This window comes from Lichenostomus cassidix, chromosome 1 (genome assembly GCF_008360975.1).
Source record: "Lichenostomus cassidix isolate B80296 chromosome 1, HeHo_3.0, whole genome shotgun sequence".
NCBI classification, from domain to species: Eukaryota; Metazoa; Chordata; class Aves; order Passeriformes; family Meliphagidae; genus Lichenostomus; species Lichenostomus cassidix.
In genome coordinates, this window is record NC_139479.1 from 29,745,736 (window position 1) to 29,763,811 (window position 18,076).

The following is an 18,076-nucleotide window of genomic DNA, read 5'->3' on the forward strand; positions in this document are numbered from 1 at the left end:
TTTTCCCTATGTACTTTTTTAATCAAGCTTCAGCAGGAAGGAGAGGGCTGTTTTTACACATAGCGTACAGACAGAAATACTCCAGCCAGAGTGGGTGAGAACTGGCAGTGTCACAGTGAGACTGAAATATAGCTATGGCTTAGCCCTTGGAGACAGCCTGTCTTCTTTCCCCTCACCCCAGACAATTGGCTTCTGAGCAGCTGTAATGTATTTCTTCATTTTGCCCCAAATCAGGGATTAGGTGAAGAAAGATGAAGCATGTGTGTAAATGACTCATTAATTATCCAGGTGACCTGCTGATGAGGAGGAAAAGTTGCTAATAAAAAGGTTCTGGGCCTGGAGGTAGAGGGAATGGTGTTATGTGACTTGAGTGTCGCTGAGTGTAGGTTGCAGCAAGGCACAGATGAGGACAAAATAAGAATTTTTGAAGGTTATGTGATGCATTTTTCATTTATAATGTATTATGGAAGATTTGGGGTTATTGTGGGCTTTGCATTATTTTGTAAGTTATCTGCTTTTATTGTACAGTATGCCTGTATGGGGAGTAATCTAGGAAAAATTACTGAATAGTAATAGGCATAAGGAGTTATGGCTTGGTTTGCTTGGATTTTATTAGTGGCTGGGGTTTTTTTAAACTTTTTGTCACCTTCTTCTCAAATCTTATTCTGATATTTCTTCAATACTAAACCTCTCAGTAAAAAACCCTCACATATTAATGTAGTGATGAGTGTTCTTGTATATTGTAAACAGCTGTGCTAGAAGTTAATGGTCCTGTTTACTCATAGACTAGAAATGTTATTTAAATGATAATTTTTGCTATTCCAGTTATAAGAGTGTTCTGGCTGGGCTGAATTTCCTTCATCTTGAGGAAGTAGATGGTAATTTCTATTCTTCAGTCTGCATTGTCCTGTCCAAATCAATTAATCCTTTTCCTAGTGTAGAAGACCTCCAGGAGTACTCTCCTAGCAGCCTGAGAATACCACTTGGGGAATTAATTTAAAACTGTTTTAAAATGTCCTGGAGTATTTTAGGTATAACAAGCTGTGGGCTGCAAGAATTTTTTCATTTTTAGTTTTAAAATGCAAGGAAGTTTTAACTTGATAGTAGAAGAAGTTATAATACAGATTCCTCTTGGAAGAAGAGACAGGCTTTTCTTCAAGTTAGCTTTGAGGTAATGGTTGTGTTGTTTTAAAAAAATCTTACTCAGGAAGTCCAGCTGTGCATCAGTCCCAAATATATGCTGAGTAGCAGGGTAAAGCCTCTCTTCTTTTGAGTCCTTCTTATCTAACTTCAATAACCCTTGACAGATTTTGCAATGAGATCCTTCTCCTAAAAGGCAGGCTGTAAAAGGGTAATAATGGTTAAAATTTTAGCTCTGCTCTTGATGAATTGTGGTGTGTGGTGACATCTTTCCTCATGGAAAGAGTGAGCTTTCTCCTTGATGTGGAAGAGCAGAAAGGGTAACTGACCTTGTTGATAGGTAACTGACCTAGCCTTCTCTTGCTATCCATTAGCTGTGGCCCAAGCACCCAATTATTTTGATGACCTCCAGCCCTCTGTGTCTCCTTGCCTGTCAAAATGTCTGGACATGGAAAGAAACAAGCTGGCAATCCTGGAAGTGCATCAAGAAGAAGCAAATCAGTCAAGGCAGGCCTGCAGTTCTCTGTGGGTCGTGTCTATAGACTCCTCCGAAGAGGCAGATACGCTGATAGGATTAGTTCTGCCACTCCCATCTTCCTGGCTGCAGTAATGGAGTACCTGGTAGCAGAGGTCCTGGAACTGGCAGGGAATGCTGCACAGCAAAACAAGAAACAAAGGATCCTGCCCAGGCACATTCAGCTGGCTGTGAGAAATGATGATGAGCTGAACAAGCTCTTTGCCTTTGTGATCATTCCTCAAGGCGGGGTTATGCCAAATATCCTCTCTCAGCTCCTACCAAAGAAATCCTAGTGGAAATGTTGCTTCTTCTCAGGAACAAGGTAGTAGCCAGTGAAACTTGCTTTTCCTGGTTTGGTCTGTGCACTTATGGATGATGGGACTCGGTACTACTAATTTGTATGTGTTTGCTTCTTTGTCAAGTATTTTGCTTGCTAATGTTAAGGCACTTTTAGTGCTTGTAATAAAGTTTCTAGAATGCCACACTGATCTCCTTTTCTGTTATCTCATGAATGGAAGGACAGAGAAAATATTAAAAAAAAAATAGCCTAGCATAGCACCTGAATAACTATTTTTAAAAAGTCCAGTACATGCTTACTTTTGAAAGCATGTTACAGGTTACTGTTGTGAAGCAGGGAGAAGAGTTAAGACACACACTGCTATTCCTATGAACTTTTCTTCCATCTAGCACAGATTTGTGGTGCAATTAGTTCAGTGCCTCAGAGGTTGTTTAACTCTGCTTTAGAAGTTAGTAACCCTGTGTTTTTTAAAGCCTTATTGCTCTTAAAACTATAGTGAACATCTGCTTCTCTTTAGACTGCTCCATCGTGACTAAGACTGTCATGGCAAAACATGCAGAGACTGGTGGAGCTGTGTCTTCTCTCTTAACACAGATGACAAATTGAATGTTTGTCCATTGTACAAATAAATTATCAAGAACTTGAGAAAGGGTCTACCACCCTATTCCCTTCATAGACCATTTGTTTTCCTCTATGTATCCATAAATTCATTTAAATAATAATGCTCCATCTTTTTAAAAAAGTAAAAGGACTCTTCCATATTGAGGGCCATTTAACTTGCTTTGACTATATTAACAAGCTGCAGTTCCTCTTAAAGGAAACTTGCCCTGGTGTCTGCTTTATAGCGTGTTCCTCCTGAGAACATATTCACTGCCTTCCTTCTCTGTACCAGGACACTCTGTGCTAGGGCAACAGGAGGAGGAAAAGGTCAAGTACAAGTTGTTATTGAGAAAAATAGTTCTGAAGGGGTGAGAAACTCAAATGCAAGAGTGGAGATGCAAATGCTGTGAAAATAGCATGAAAGATAGATACAGACCATGAAGGAAAGAGCAGCATAAATGTCAGCAGGAAGTAAATGTAAAATTTGTGAGGTAGCATTTCACAACAGAATAAAGCAAAGAGTCATTCCGTTTGTGGCAGGAATAACTGGAGGATACTCTTTTGTTTATGCTATAAAGCTTGTCAAGCAAGAGGATGTCAGCCTCTTCCAGCCATTCTGGCTTTACATTTATACCTGCTGTCCTGGTACTTACAAAACAGCACCACTGATATTTTCTAGACGTATTCTTTCTTCCACAGCACTTGGTAAAAGTCAATGCAGCTCATTAAACTTTGAACCAGCCCTGGCAGGGGCCACCAACAAATCAAATGTTCTACTGCTGAAGAGGAAATAAACATGGTTATGGCACGTCACTGCTGCCTTTCAACACCTCAGCAGTGAAATTATAGATCCTCAGAAACCTGGGGGTAGAACAGTGAGAAAAGTTGGTTTATAGGGTTTTCTGTTAGAGGTGTTGCTAGTCTGAGAGGGGAAAAATGCGGAACTCATTTTTGGTACCCAGTTTTGCAAAACATACACTGAAGAGCACTTAAACATTTACTGGAGTAGCACTAATTACACTGATAAATAATAATGAATTCATGTAACTACAAAAAAAAGTTTTATCCAAGGATAAGTTCTCTTATTCGATTAATAGGTAAACTCTCAACAAGTATTAGTATTCTATTATGGTCATCAATGTCATTATTTGTTCTTAACATAAGGATTGGGAACAAATTCAGACAAATGTCCAGGTCATTAATGTTTGGCTTCCTTGGAAAGTTGGGGTTGTATCCAGGTTGATCAATAGGCACTCGGGATAATTTTGAACAGAAATGCACAGGGTATCATAGCAAAACTTTGAGGCTAAGTAACCATGCCCTTTTATCACAAAGGGGGAAGATAGGTGTCGTCTTAGTTGTGCAGATGTTTAGTTTCATACCCATAGGTAACCCCCTGTTCAGTAAAGTGCTTGGGAAGTTTGCAAATTGTACCCTATGGTCATGCTAATGAAATTGTGATAAAAACTTTATTTCATGTACTACAGTGTAAGAGATCCTCCTCAAATTACAAATCTAATAGAAATAATTTTGCTTGTTCTGTTTATCACCAAAGTGGTCATTTACTTTGGTAAAACAAGACATTAATTGCATGGTACTTTTGCACATGGCTAGTTCTCTCATATCTCGTGCTATAGGTTTCGACTTAGCTCAGTCACCTGTAGCTGAGGCTGGTATGTGACTTAGTCGCAAATCAAAGCAAAAAAACATTCAAACCACAGCTCCTCTGGCATCTCTCTTGTTACTGATGCTGCAAAACACATTTATCTTGATGTAGCATTACTTTCCTAATTCAATTGTGACATGGCATCAGTGTCTGTCAAGGAAAATAGATGTCTTCAATAACACCCATTAGAAAATGTGTGTACATGGTGCTCCACAATCCAATGAAATGGTGGGCAGATGGAAGCATGGAAGTGAAATGATGCCTGGAAAAACTCTTCTTCTTTTACCTGTCTAGAGGACTGGATGCTGTTGACGGATGTCTCAGTTGTGCAGAGTACTTGTAGTTCACTCTGCACTGAGATTTGTGTGTTTATAAGCTTGATATCTTCTGTCACCTTCACTGTCTCTGTAAGGAGAAGAAACATCCCAAGTTATGGCTTCGGAGAGTATTGTCTTGGTGAGCAGAAGGGATGCACCAGATCTGAACTCATTCACTGCCCGAGCTGATCAAGCCCAGTGCACGGTGGAGTGGGGTAGGGAGGGCTCGGAGTGCCTCTGTTTTGGACATCCCGAATTTGATTTTGGCATTGCCCTCTGCTGATCGGTCCCGATATTGCAATTCCTCAACACCGTTTTCCTCTTGGAAGTGCTGCTCTAATGAAAGTCACAGAGTAGTGAATTTGGGTTATTATCTGAAATTATACATACTCTGTGGAGCCATGCAGATTACACAGAACAGTGAGAATGAATGAAGACACAGTATAAGACTACTGACATAATCAAAGGCTATTTTTTGTGTTTTTTCACACAGCAGAGTCTCTGGTGTGGTCCCTGGAGAGGCCAAGCCATCCAGCAGGGTAGGTGTCTGTGGCACATCAGTTCATGCCTGAGTCATGAGAGGAAATATGACCTTGGTGCTCAGCTGAATGAGGCTCCTGACTTTTGCTTCTTTTCTGATGGATCACACATGATTGCCTGTGGGTGCTCTGCGGTCAGTTCATGCATGTTCTGCATTTTCTGTTGGAAGTTCTAGTCCATGTTTAGGAATTTTTCTGTTTGGTGTTCAGATAGCTGTACTTCAGAAGCCTGTATTTGTGTGTACACATCTTCTGATGCAGTAAGCCAGCAGGTACTATCTGAACTGCTGTGTAGTAACCCCTGGGTGCAGAAGATTTGTAGTAAAGATACACAAAATACTTTTCTTTCAAGTTTGCCTTTTGTTGTCATTGAGACTTCCTCTGTTGATCTCAGCAGGTTGAAGGCTAATAGGGAGATGGTGTTTGGTGTACAAGGTTCTTTGCGCCAGAGAAATGTCAAAATTTTAGGTGTTGAATCATAACCTGCTATAAGATCAGTCACATTTTTGTTTTTGTACACTGGAAAAAGTAGATCCAGAAGTGACTGAAGAAGGAGACTTAGTAGCTCCTTCTAGTTCAGAAATCTATCAGTACAGAAATCTATCAGAGTGATAGATATGTAGATTAAGAGAGTTTAGACAGTCCAGCCCAGTCAAAGATATGTTTCTACCCTGTTGAGTAAGGTGGAGTGTGTGAGTTACAGTGTGTGAGTTGTCTGGAACAGGTAAGTAAGATAAGTCTTAAGAGTTATCTTCACATAAACAACCAGTAGATATCATGGGATCACTGCTCAACTCCAAGATCCCAGCAAATAAATAAACACAGGCATGAATGAATGCTGCCAGGAATGGTGAGCTTAAAATGAAGCATTTTATCATTCCCCTCCTCACACTTCCCTTCTTGCAAATCAATCCCACTTTATTCAGAGTTCCAACTTTCCTTGACCTCTGCCTTTCCTCTTTGCTGCTGTTTCCCCTCCTTCTTCTCCTGTCTTGCTCTGTACATGAAACCTTACCTATAGTCAGCAATGCAACACCTCCCCTGTGGCAGTTTCTACAGTTTGTCATTCATTCCACATAGTATTTTGTGTCCTCCTCAACGCTATGGGATTTGACTATCTACAGTTACCCATCGCCTTTGCTGCAAAGCTGCAATTGATTATTCTTCAGTATGTGTAATAACTTCCTTTCATCCTCAGTGAGCTGTACATATCTTTTTCCATATGTATCTTTGCCATGATCATTTTGAATGCTGACTCTGTCCTGCAGCATTGCCATCTGTCCCAGCTTGCCATCACCTGAAGATCTAGTAAGTGAGCTCTTCCCTGTGGGAGCTGAGAAGGGAGTGAGTCTGTTCAAGGCACAAGATCACGAAGGGATCAGAGAGAGTGAAGTAAAACACCAAGGTTTTCCTCTTGTGCTTCGTGCTCTGTGTCTGGTGAGCAGTATGTCGTGAGGCTGGGCAGCACTTGCTCCCCTCCAAGCAAGTGCATTTCCAGGTCCCTCGCTGTGCACTCTGCTGAGCAATGCCTCACTGAGCCCAGCTGCTGCAGCCCAGGCTTTTAAGGTCCTGGGCCAGCCTAAAGTGATTTTCAAGTCTAGTTAGGCAGCACTAGGTGTGTGCTCCTGAACATTCCTTGTTTCCTCCTGAACATTTCCAAGAGTCCACCAAGCTGTTCTTAACCACATGCTCTAAGCTGCGGCAACTGATTTCAGGTGGTGATTAAGTGCTACAAGAAAAATTCCCCTTTGCAGCTGAAGCATGTTGCCTCTCCATGTAATCGAATGGCCTTCCGTGCTACTTTTTGTTGCACAAGGATGGATAAGCGCCCAATTCACTCTTCTAAACACACTCATTACTTTGTATACCTTGTTGTGAAACTCTTGATTTGTCTCTTCTCTGGTTGACAATGGAAACTGAGTTTTCATCTCCTTTTCTTGCAGAAGTATTTCTGTGCTTCTTATTGTCATTGTCACCTGTGTCTGTGCTCCTGAATTTCATCTGTGGATTTTGCAGTGGGATATTCAGAAAAAGTTTCAGGCCAGAGATGACCTTTGCATTTCTATATTATTAATTTCTCCTGTTTCACAGGTGACATTTGCATTGCTCCAGGGAGCAAAGATTTCCATTGAGCAGTGAACAAGAGCTCTTCTGTGCTTTTTACAGAGGAGCCACAGTTACTACAGACATATGACTGAGGAACCTAGGCTAGGTTCTCCCCTGCAAATTACCACCTGTTTATCAATCTTATTGAAGTTTCAAGGCCCAAATAGATGTTATTCTTGAAACCTGTTGTGGGTGGAGGAAGCCACTTCTGACTGCGAGAGCACAGCATGAGTTGCCTATAGTGCAGTACTGCTGTAGTTTAACTCCAGCCAGCTTGCTTACTTTCCCCAGCAGGATGGGGAGAGAATTGAAATTGTAAAAGTGAGCAAAGCTGTAGGCTGACATAAAGATTGTTTAACAAGTAAAGCAAAGCACAACAAGGAATTCATTCACTGCGTGACTGGAATTCATTCATCAGCAGGCAGGTGTTCAGCCACCTCTAGGAAAGCCAGGCTCCATCACGCCTAACTGAGTTGGGAAGACAAATGCCATCATTCTGAATGTGTGTGTGTGTGTGTGTGTGTGTGTGTCCCTTTTTCCTTCCCAACTTTTATTGCAGAGCATGACACCACATAGTATGGGATATCCCTTTGGCAGTTGGGTCAGCTGTCCTGACTGTGTCACCTCCCAACTCCTTGTGCACCCCAGCCTCCTCACTGGTGGGGTTGGAAAGAGGTCTTGAGATTGTGCAAGCCCTGCTCAGCAATAGCTAAAACATCCCTGTGTTATCAACACTGTTTTGGTCACAGATCCAAAACACAGCACCATAAAAGCTGCTATGAAGGCAATTAATTCTATCCCAGCCAACACCAATAAAAATACTTATGCAGAACTGAACAAAATTTGATGCCCTTCAGCTTTGGCCTCTGAGATGAAACAAGCCAGAAGTGCCATTGCAGTGCTTTTGTATTGTTATCTCATATTTATTTGAATTGCCAGAATGCATCCCCACGACTTGCATTTGGCTTAGTTGTTCCTTCCAGAAGGACATCCTAACTGGTCCCAGATACCTGGGAAGCCAGAGGAGCCAGCATCCCTTTGGCAGTCTTTCCAAGGGCTAATAGTTTCCTACAGGATTTGACAACTCGCTGAACAGGGCACTGAGAAGGCACAAATAGGCCTCAATTCTCTGAGCAGCCTGTCTGGGAAACCCCCACACCACCAGCACCCTCTGCCCAGGAGGAGATACAGGAGCTGTAATTCAGCCAGATTTTGGCCCTGTTAGAGGCTGAAATAATTAGCATGGAGTTGTACTCATGTCACAGAATAACTGAGGCTAGCAGGGACCTCAGGAGGTCTCTAGTCTGGTCCCAAGCAGGAATTCAGACCAGGTGTTGTCTACTCTGGTCTTGAAAATCTCCAAGGAGTGCTCTCTCTGGACAACTGGCTGCACTGCTGGATAGTTCAACCTCTCTTGCTTCAATTTATGCCTGTAGCTACTTGTCTTCCCACCCCACGCTTTGAGGAGCCCAGCTGTCTTCTTGATGACCCTCACAGACACTGGAGGGTCCATTAGATTCCCCTGAAGGCATCCCAGCCCAGTTGCCCTTGCATCTCCTTAGGAGCAAGTGATATAGCTCTCACCACCTTGGAGGCCCTCCCTCCAGTTTGCCCATGGCCTTCTTGTATTGTGAGGCTCCACACTGAACACTCTACCCTAGATGGAGTTGAGAATTACCAAACAACTCATCACATCCCTCTAAATACCAGCCAAACTTCTGTTAGCACAGCCCAAATTGGGAACTTATCTGGATAAAACCCCACAAAAACCCCTACAAAACATAGTTTTACTAGGGTTTGTTTTTAAAGACCAAGGTGTCTCCAAATCTGGTTCACATGTGGCTGTGGTACTATGCCATAGTAGCTAAAGAGAAGGAGGGATAACAAAGGGCTTGAGGCAACTGTGTTAAGGAATTGCAGCCTCATTTGTATCCCCAGACCCTCAATTTTACTATGCTCTTCTCTTCCTGGGGAAGTAACTGCTTAGTACTTTGAGTTTTGTGCCCATAAATGTCTCCACCTACCAAAACACCCCATACAGTGCAAGCACAATCAGCTGCACCACATTTTTAAATGGATGATTTCAGAAAAAAAGGGCAGATGTTCAGACTATTTCTCAGAAGTGCCTCATTTGTGTTTTATGACAGCCAGTAGGGCAAGGCTGAAAAAAATACAGCATCTGATCAAATATTGTCTGTGTGTAGCAGTAGTACTTGTTCCTCTTCTTTCAAAGAACTTTGCTTTGGATTCATCAATTATCACACTCGAGCACTTAGTTGCTCAAAATAAATCATTAAAATGTCCATGATGATATCAATATCATGTTGTTCAGGATGCCTATTATGAAATAATGGGGAAATATGTCTAATCAAAAGGACAGGCTTATCATTTATGACCCTATTAAAGAAGATGTTATAAAATTCACTGTTGGATTTGAAAATTGTCTATATTGAGATGATTGATTTCCTTTGATTACAGCTGACACCAGGCAATGCTACACTATAGCCCAAGGAAGCCTAGTATGGGCTTCAATTTAAAAAAAAAGACAACAAAAAGAATTACTGATTGCAAATTTATTACATGGAACAGCAAATTCCAGACAACTGAGTCACATAATAGACAACCAGTGCAATGGAAAGTCTCTTTCCTTTATGTAAACCAAGTCATCAAGCTGGTAAATCAATCCATGAACTTCATATTCCACGGTATTCTGAAACAAATTAACACAACATCATATTTTATGTTGAGATGTTTGTCTCAATATGACTTAGTTCTCAGTTCTGTACATCTTGTTATTCTCAAAGTTAGAAATTAAATAGCTTCAAATTCTAATACCAGAAGATTAAGTTGTTTGAAAGTTTAGATAAGTGCCCAAATCTGTTACTTGCACTCAAATATTAATCCTTCTTCCTCACACAGTTCTCTTTCTACCACGTTCCAACCCTGCTGACCTTTTAGAGTATGGAAGCATAATGAAGAAAACCATCCCTTTGTCAAGGGTGTATACTCTACGTCTCTGACCATACAAAAACCACAAATTTCAGTCAAGACAGCTCTTGGTGGCCATATGAAATGTGTATATATGTTTTTACTAGGTTTGTAATGCTTTTCAGTACCTTCTTTTGTCATGAGGATCACCATTAATGAAAGGACAGAAGAAATTCTTGACACTTTTCATTGTATACTTACCACTGTCTTCAATAGTTCTTCCATTTCGAGGCTGCAAAATATAATAATTGGATGATTGTAAAGAAGTATTAGATTACAGTCTTATAAGCACACCAAAATACATCCCCACCCTGCAGACAGAGTACTATATAAGACTGTAGTGAGATTTTCTTTAAAGCAACATGTCAAATACCAGGGAATCCATACAGGGTGGGTTATGCCTTTGAGTATGAGAAATTTTCATTCAGCCTCTGCCCAAAAAGCTAAACATTCTGGCTTTAATTATTCTCATTCAGAGTTTTGGTCTCAATTCATTGGGGTAGTATAGGCACATTCCTTAGAAAGAGCAAAAAAATACCAGCACTGAAAGAACCTCGATGGACACACTTGAAATAACAAATAACTTGAAATTAAACATAAATGACAGCTGAATTGGGACTCTGGTTACCTGATCTGACCTACTTTAAAATATTTTTAATTTTTTAAAAACATGTTGAAGATATTCCTAAAAATTAATTTTTAGGTGTCTGAACCAGCACCTTGGGCACTAGACCATGTCATAGCTCAGCAAGCCAATGGGTGAAAAGCATGAGAGAAATTATGATCATTTTGCTTTGGCTTTTCACCATTATGCAGCATGACTTTACCTCCTGGCCAGACCTTTCAGGCCAAGTGGATACTCAGCTCAGGCACATGTTTGATCTAATTTATTTAGCATCAGTGCACCTTGACAGTCTCAGAGATACAAGCCACATGGATGATTTGGCTCAAGATAAAACATTTGCAGAGCCATATCTTCAAACAAAAAGAAGTGTTTAATCCATTACTACCTCAGATCTCATTATCTTGTCATCTTTTAGTCAAACCAGAGCTTTTTAAGCAAAAGGCTCCCTAAGCTTTCAAGCAAGGAATATTTGGCCTCTATTCAAAACAACTGCAGCAAGAATTTGTGAAGGGAAACAGCTGCTCATCTTTAGATATATAACAATGTCTGCAATTCAGAATCTTTGAAATGAAGAGATTCAGATACCCTGAAAAGGAAGAAAGGCCGTCCCAGGGTTCCATGACTGTCCTGTGAAATCAAACACAAACAATAACAAAATACTTTAAACTCTGTTCCATATATCTGTTGCAAAAATTTGGTATCATTCTATCAGAATATCCCTAATTTAAGGCCTTTTTCAGCAGCATGCAAACAACAAGGTGTTGATAGTTCCCAATGCCCATTCATTTGAAATGCTGATTAAAAATTAATGCCTAAAGGACACTGTCAAGAACTATCCATTCTGTCTAGTGTAAATAAACTAAATTACCATAATTCAAGATTCACAGGGTTTAGAAGAAATATAAAAGAAAGCTTTACACACAGGGTATAAGCAGGGTCAGCACAGATCACTTTCCAACCACTGAAAAAACCAAGCTGACTTTAAAAAAGCAGCAAAAGAAACAAGGAAAGGGACATACTTCCCTATCCACTGCTACTGTTACTGCTTGTCTTCACATTTACATACCTTCTTTGTAAACTTTGCAGAAGCAATCTGTGATTCCTGCAAGTGGACACTGTAAGTTAATCAAGATGCCAGCATGTTTTGGTTTGTTACAGCGACCCTCTATTACTGGTGAGGTTGGTACACTCCAAGTGAGAAGAGATATAACCTTACACTTATCACAGACAGATGTAAGAACAGCACCAAACTGATCTTTTTAAAGATTGCTGTGACTCCTTGCCTGGAATGTTACTCTGTTCATTGCCATCATTCAACAGGCTTCCCTCTCTGTACAGCAAAGCACAGCTGTGCTCTGGAAGGTGAAACAGAGCTCATCCTGTAGCTCCACTCCTCAGGCTTGAATTGTACTGATAGCTCTTACCTTGTTAAGATGTGGCTGCTCTTCACCTTTCAGACTGCCTATGGTTTTAACCCAGGAAAGCTTGCTGGGCTTCAGCCTTCCCCTGCACTCTTTATTCTTCAGAAAATTGCTCATTTTTCTCCTCAGCTTTACTTCAAGGAATAGCAAATTTCCCCATGACTTCATGTGAGCAGATTAAGCTCAAAATGCAACACAGCCCTGAACTTCTAGGCTCGTTTGGGAGCCCTCTTACCCATGACATAGCTGCCAGGCTGCATGGTCCCAGCCAGCCAGGAATGGGATCACTGTGTGCCACTGCCACAGTTGTATGAGTGAATGGGTTTAGTTATCTGGCATGGGCTTGAAAAGCAAACACATATAATGGGCAAGAATGTGAAGACAGGGTGAGAACACAGGAAAGAATGTGGATGGGAAACTGGAGAGAAAGAATTTTAAAAGACAAAATATACAAACAAAAAGGAGAGAATCACAGTTCAGGGTATGAGAAGAGGATTTATTTGGTTCAAGACGCATGACCATGATTTATAGAGCAACTGACATCAACTTACAGGGTTATGAAATACTAGGGAAGAAAAAAATGCTTGTTCATTTAAGGTGCTTTAAAGGATACAAAGGAGGAGACTAATACAGAGAGACAGTATGAATGCTACCTTTGTTCTGATGTGATTATTACATACCAAGCAAAGATAGAGATTGACTCATGACATGGCCTGCAGTTTCAGCTATCCTAACTAATTTATAACAGGTGAGAGATTACTGTGTGGAAGAAATATGATGAAAACAGAGCTTCTAAATATCTTTAGGATGGAAATTTCAAACACACAGTGAGGTGATTGTGATATAGCTGGGTTTAGATAGCTTTTTTTGCTTTCTTTGAAAGTGCCATCCACAAGGTTTACCCAAAGGTTAGACACTGATGTTAAATAGTCTTAGTTCTCACAAAATATTCTAAATTTCCCCGGGTAGGGTTCAAGTCCCATTCAAGCCAAAATTGCCATGGACTTTGCCTTTCACACTGCTGAGGCCTCATTCCTTCTCTTCAAACACCATCTACCTTCTCTATAGAACCTATAACTCTATGACTGAATATTTTTTTTTTAATTCACAGAAATATATGATAATGTAGAATGGAAAGTTCAGCTAACATCAGTAGGATTTCATAACTGTTTCACTAGGTTCACTACATACAGACTCATGTTTGTAGTGTGTTCTCAAGATTCCTTGTAGGCTAAGAAAGTGCAACTTCATGTAATATGAGGTTTGATCAGATGGGTAAAAAACTTTACATAGTTCTTTTTCCATATTTCACGTATTTATTTTATCTGTCACTTTACTCAGACCACACCAAGAAATCATATTGCAGATATGTAGCTGATATTAGTAATATTTTTTAAAAGGATATTGTATGAGATTCAGCTTCCAATCTTGAGGACACATAACTTTTTGGAAAGTTAGTTACTAAAATAGTAACCAGGAATAGGACTCCATTCAAAGTACCAGAAGATTCTGGATGTTCCCTCATTTGCTAAGCTATGAAAGCATAAGAGTCAATAGTGAACTCAAAAACATTTATTAGACATTTAAGACTGAAATGCTAGCATTTTTTTATACAAACAGCTTCAGTATTGTAGAGTTTTATGGGTGCTTCAGGAAAGCATGTTTGGAATTATTATAAGCTAAAGACATTGCAAGAAGAGACACTGAAATGCATTTCAAAATACTTTCTATTATTGTATTGAAGGACCTACTCCTGTTTTGAAAAAACAGAGGACTCGGGCTCCATAAATAAATTTGCTTTTGTAGCATATAGCCAGGGGCTGAGTGGATTTTGTAGAAAAGGTTCTTAATGAAGTGGTGATAATAAAAAAGTGATATAAAGCAAAACTGACATTGAGATGAGTCCTTACACCAACAAAAAATAACTATACTCAATGACTCCTCAACTTAATCTCTTTAATCTGAGTCAGAGATACAAAAAACCCCAAGCTCAAACTGAGTATTAAAATCAGTAAAGCAACTCATACACCTCCATGTTCAGCATGATCTAAGGTATGCTATTTATCCAATGTTATGTATATTTTTAGCATATTTAACCCTGTGTCTGAGGGTCAGGTTAAAATACTGACTCTAAGTGACTGTTTTGGCTCTTGAGCTCTGAATTGGTGAAAAACAGCAATTTCATATAAATTATTTAATGTAGTTAAGAATTACATGCAAACTACTAACAAGGAGAAAATCTTCTATATACTCTCCTACATCTCTTAAACCATTAGACTATTAGATTATATATTGATGTTTGGAGAGAAATGTCAAAAAGTTGGTTGTGGAGTGGTTGCTTTTAAGTTTAAGAAGGGGGTGCTTGAAAACAAAAGAAGCAATTACACCTTACCTCATTTTTATGCATGCTGTTGAATATGGAATAACAGAGATCCAAAACAGTGCTGGAGATCTGAAAAAAACAAACAATACTTTAATACATTTACTGGGAGAGTGTGGTGTACATGGTTTGATAGAAAACAGGCTTAATTCTGATCCCAGATCAATTTGGATTGAGCACAGTTCACTAAAAACACTCACAGCAGGGGAAGATCTACTGATGCTATTATAAGCTGAAGAGTTAGTATTTTGTTTGAGGAGAATACAAACAATACAGCTATTGTCAGTATAGTCTTGTGCTATAAAGAGATCTAAATTAACCTCTTATATTTAAAATGCATTTCTTATGCTAATTGTTCTAGGAATAGGAATAGCTTTGGGTTTTGACATGCTTAATCCATGCTCATTTTCATCTACAACCATTTCAGTCAATCAATACTATAATCTTTTATCTTATACTCAAATACACTGACTGTCCCATACTCATGGCCACAGGACAGGGATTTGCTTATGCATGCAATCCCATTAGATGGGAGCTACAGTTTCAGAGGGAGTGAGGTCTATGACACTTGAAAAACAGGCTCTGAAAACTGTTTCCTCCAAGTTTTGATTCACAAAACTGTAGGATTTCAGACAGAAAAAAATCAACACAAAACGTTCAAAATTGCCAAATACTTCCTGATCTAGCAAATATTTTTCTCCCCCCTTTGAAAATGACCCTCAATATTAAATGCAGTGGAGCTGATCTTTCACATACTGATTTTTTCTTTTAAAGTGTTTGTAAGCTCTGGGCCACCAGAAATGATCTGTGAAAGCTTCTCCTTGCTCCCTTCTCCTCTGAGCACCCCAAAGAAAACCCATCCACCCACCAAGCACTGAGCCAGGACCACACAGAACCTTTAACTCCAGCAGAACTGTCTGGCACTTCTTGCTTCAGTGTTAGCATGGCATGGCAAGAAACGAAAAAAAAAGCTTTTCTTTAGGTCTGCATTAGCTTCACAAGGAGGAGAGCCCATACACCAACAAACTCGCTCTGCTCTCCAGAGCTGCTGGCTCTCTGGCAGAGGCTCTGCCACCTGCAGACGTTGATGCTCCGGGTTATGCAGGACAATTAGTACGTCTGGAAGGGAAAGTACCAGCAGATTAAACACATTACCAGAGTCAATTTACCTGGGGTTGATCGGACATTTCCATCCACTGACTGAAACACAGTGCCAGTTGCTTTAAAAAGTAAAGAATAGACATTAGCAGTGTGTCTGTCGTACCTTCGGACCTGTGTTTTTGCTCGGAAAGCCTGGACTGGCTTATTATTCGCCTGTCAGGCTTTTGCTGACCCAGGTGTCCTATTCTGCACCGTGCTGCCCATCACACCCCTGCCCGTACCTGTCCCACCTGCCGCTGCGGGCAGCAAAGGGCGCCAGCGTGCCTCCTCTCTTTACCAACCCTCCCAGGGTGTTTAATAAGGTATTGCCAGTCCATTGCCGATTTCCTGCCTCATTGCCCCGCCACAGACGAGTCTCTTTTCCACCTTCCCCGTCTCTGCCCTACCCCTCCACCGCGCATCGCTGTCAGACGACAATGCCAGACGTACCTGGTTCTGGGGCAGCTCCACACCGTCCCGGTAGCGCGAGAAAGGCTGCGGGAACCCTGCGGAGACACGGCTGTGTTGGGACGCCGCGGAACCCACCCCGACGGCGCTCCGCTAGAGGAGCCGACCCTTTGCAGGGGTTCTGTGGCATTCCCCCCGCCTCCCGCAGCCGGGACGTACCTGAGCCCCGCGGCAGGGCGCAGAGGCAGCAGGCGGCCAGGAGCCAGGGCAGGGCGGGCGGCGGCGAGCGCATGGCGAGGCCGGGACGGGAGAGTGGCCGGGCGCCTTTATGGGGCCGCGACCAGCCCCATACGGAGCCGCCGAGCCAATGGGCGCCGGGGCGGTCCCCAGCTCCGCTCCCACTGTCGCTCCCGGTGTCGCTCCCGGTGCCGGACGAGCACTGCCGCCTCCGCAGCCCCGCGGCTCGGCCCGCCGGGACCGAGAAACGCCCCCACCCCAGCATTAGGGACTCCGTTCTCTACCCCCGACAACTCTCCGTCAAAGCTGCTTTTCTAGAAGAGGTGAGGGAAAGGAAAGAGAGATGAAAAGAAGATGCTGTGCATGGTCAAGTGATGGATTAATAGAGAATTCCGTTTTGTAGTAGGGCTTGCTGAGTGTTTGGAAAATATTTCTCCTCATGGCAGCTTGGGAAATGAAGTTTGCCTTCTAATTAGAAAGGATATAAACTTTCATACTGAACAAGTCCTGGCCCATTTTACTACACTTACCTCTAAGTGAAGTAAGGAAAGTCATCCACCTCTTAATTCATTTCATAATGGGTATGGCTGTAGAAAAGATATAGATCTGCTCTCAACAGAAAGTGATTCTCCTTTCTTCCTGATTTAAACATTGGCTTTGACTATCAAAAGCTCATCCTGGTTTTCTCTGTGCAAGCTCTAAGGGCAGTGCTTTCTAATCAGATCACAGACTCAGAAAGGCAGAGTCCTCCCAAATGCTTTTTCTAATTTTTTTTTTACCTTTTTTTTTCCAGCCTTTGGGCCTGCTTAAGCAAATATATAGTCAGCTGTTCAACTTCTAACATAGGAGTTTGGAACTACATGCTCTTTAAGATCCCTTCCAACCCTGACTATTCTGTGGTTCTATGTACTAGACATGCTTGGGAGGCAATGGCTCCAGTGTGGGATATGAGACATAAAAAGCTGCAGAAGGTATTATTGTCACAGCATCCCACCTCTTCTCATAATGTCCCTCAATGGCTGTGCTGCACACTTAAAAGGATGATGGCAGGGCTGTTCCTGGTGGGAGCATCTCAGAACAGTCAGGGAGGAGACACACCTGCTTTCTCACTAAGAAAAGGGGAGCCAGACTTCATCGACTTTGTCAGCTACACAGCTGTGTGTCCTGAACACGTAAAGAGGCACAGGAGCAGCTGAGTGACCCCAGCATCATTAGTTCACCCTTTGTTCCTTCCCCTGGGAGAGATGGCTGTCCTCGCCTCATCACAGCGTTTTGGGGGCAATAATCTGAGTGGGGAGCTGCCAGGAGAGGTCAGACATTGCTGGAGCAGACACTCAGCTGTCAAATTCTCAGTCTTAACTGGAAATGGGAGTTCCAAGACAGGATAGAATTCAAAGAGATTATTCCCTCTGACTGTATAATTTTTGTCCTCTGTGGGAGCTAAAGCAGATTGCATCAAGTTTTGTGATGATGGTTTCTCACAGCAAATCCTCCCAGGCTTTTATTAACAAGAAGATGCAGGGTTCCAGGAAGCCCATAGCTCCTTTCTGCAGTGACCCTGCTTTCTACCCAAGCCCATGAAATCCTGGAGTGAAAGGACTCTCTGATTGCTAAATTTGCTCATAAAAGGAGGATGGTGTTTTATTTTTTGATGGCGGCAAGAAGCAGGTTTGTATCTGGTGTAATTTATTTAA

The 18,076-nt window shown here is 41.6% G+C and overlaps 2 protein-coding genes across 3 annotated transcripts; one reads left to right on the forward strand and one right to left on the reverse strand.

Moving 5' to 3' along the window:
• The first annotated feature begins 274 nt into the window (after positions 1 to 274).
• On the forward strand, positions 275 to 3,561 carry LOC146444438 (histone H2A-like). The gene is made up of 2 exons (XM_085054814.1): positions 275 to 430; positions 1,515 to 3,561. The coding sequence occupies exon 2, from the start codon at positions 1,579 to 1,581 to the stop codon at positions 1,948 to 1,950; it is 372 nt and encodes a 123-aa protein (XP_084910940.1). The 5' UTR covers positions 275 to 430; positions 1,515 to 1,578; the 3' UTR covers positions 1,951 to 3,561.
• A 6,180-nt stretch (positions 3,562 to 9,741) lies between these two features.
• On the reverse strand, positions 9,742 to 16,647 carry NMS (neuromedin S). 2 transcript variants are annotated; one of them, XM_085049737.1, is made up of 8 exons: positions 16,365 to 16,647; positions 16,188 to 16,243; positions 15,767 to 15,817; positions 14,610 to 14,669; positions 11,863 to 11,898; positions 11,382 to 11,423; positions 10,373 to 10,403; positions 9,742 to 9,893 (listed from the first exon to the last, which is right to left on the reverse strand). In XM_085049737.1, the coding sequence occupies exons 1-8, from the start codon at positions 16,645 to 16,647 to the stop codon at positions 9,877 to 9,879; spliced, it is 576 nt and encodes a 191-aa protein (XP_084905863.1). In that variant the 3' UTR covers positions 9,742 to 9,876. The 2 variants fall into 2 exon arrangements, with proteins under 2 accessions (XP_084905863.1, XP_084905936.1); XM_085049810.1 differs by lacking the exon at positions 11,863 to 11,898 and having other exon boundaries at positions 16,365 to 16,558.
• Positions 16,648 to 18,076: the final 1,429 nt, after the last annotated feature.

What these genes read in the sequence shown, in the direction of transcription:
- LOC146444438 (XM_085054814.1), top strand. Translation starts at nt 1,579, where the DNA reads ATGTCTGGACATGGAAAGAAACAAGCTGGCAATCCTGGAAGTGCATCA.
- NMS (XM_085049737.1), bottom strand. Translation starts at nt 16,647, where the DNA reads ATGCTGGGGTGGGGGCGTTTCTCGGTCCCGGCGGGCCGAGCCGCGGGG. An exon ending in CGCCCTGCCGCGGGGCTCAG is followed by an intron (nt 16,244 to 16,364) that starts GTACGTCCCGGC and finishes GTGTCTCCGCAG; the next exon opens with GGTTCCCGCAGCCTTTCTCG. An exon ending in GGCCTTTCTTCCTTTTCAGG is followed by an intron (nt 10,404 to 11,381) that starts GTATCTGAATCT and finishes TATATTTTGCAG; the next exon opens with CCTCGAAATGGAAGAACTAT.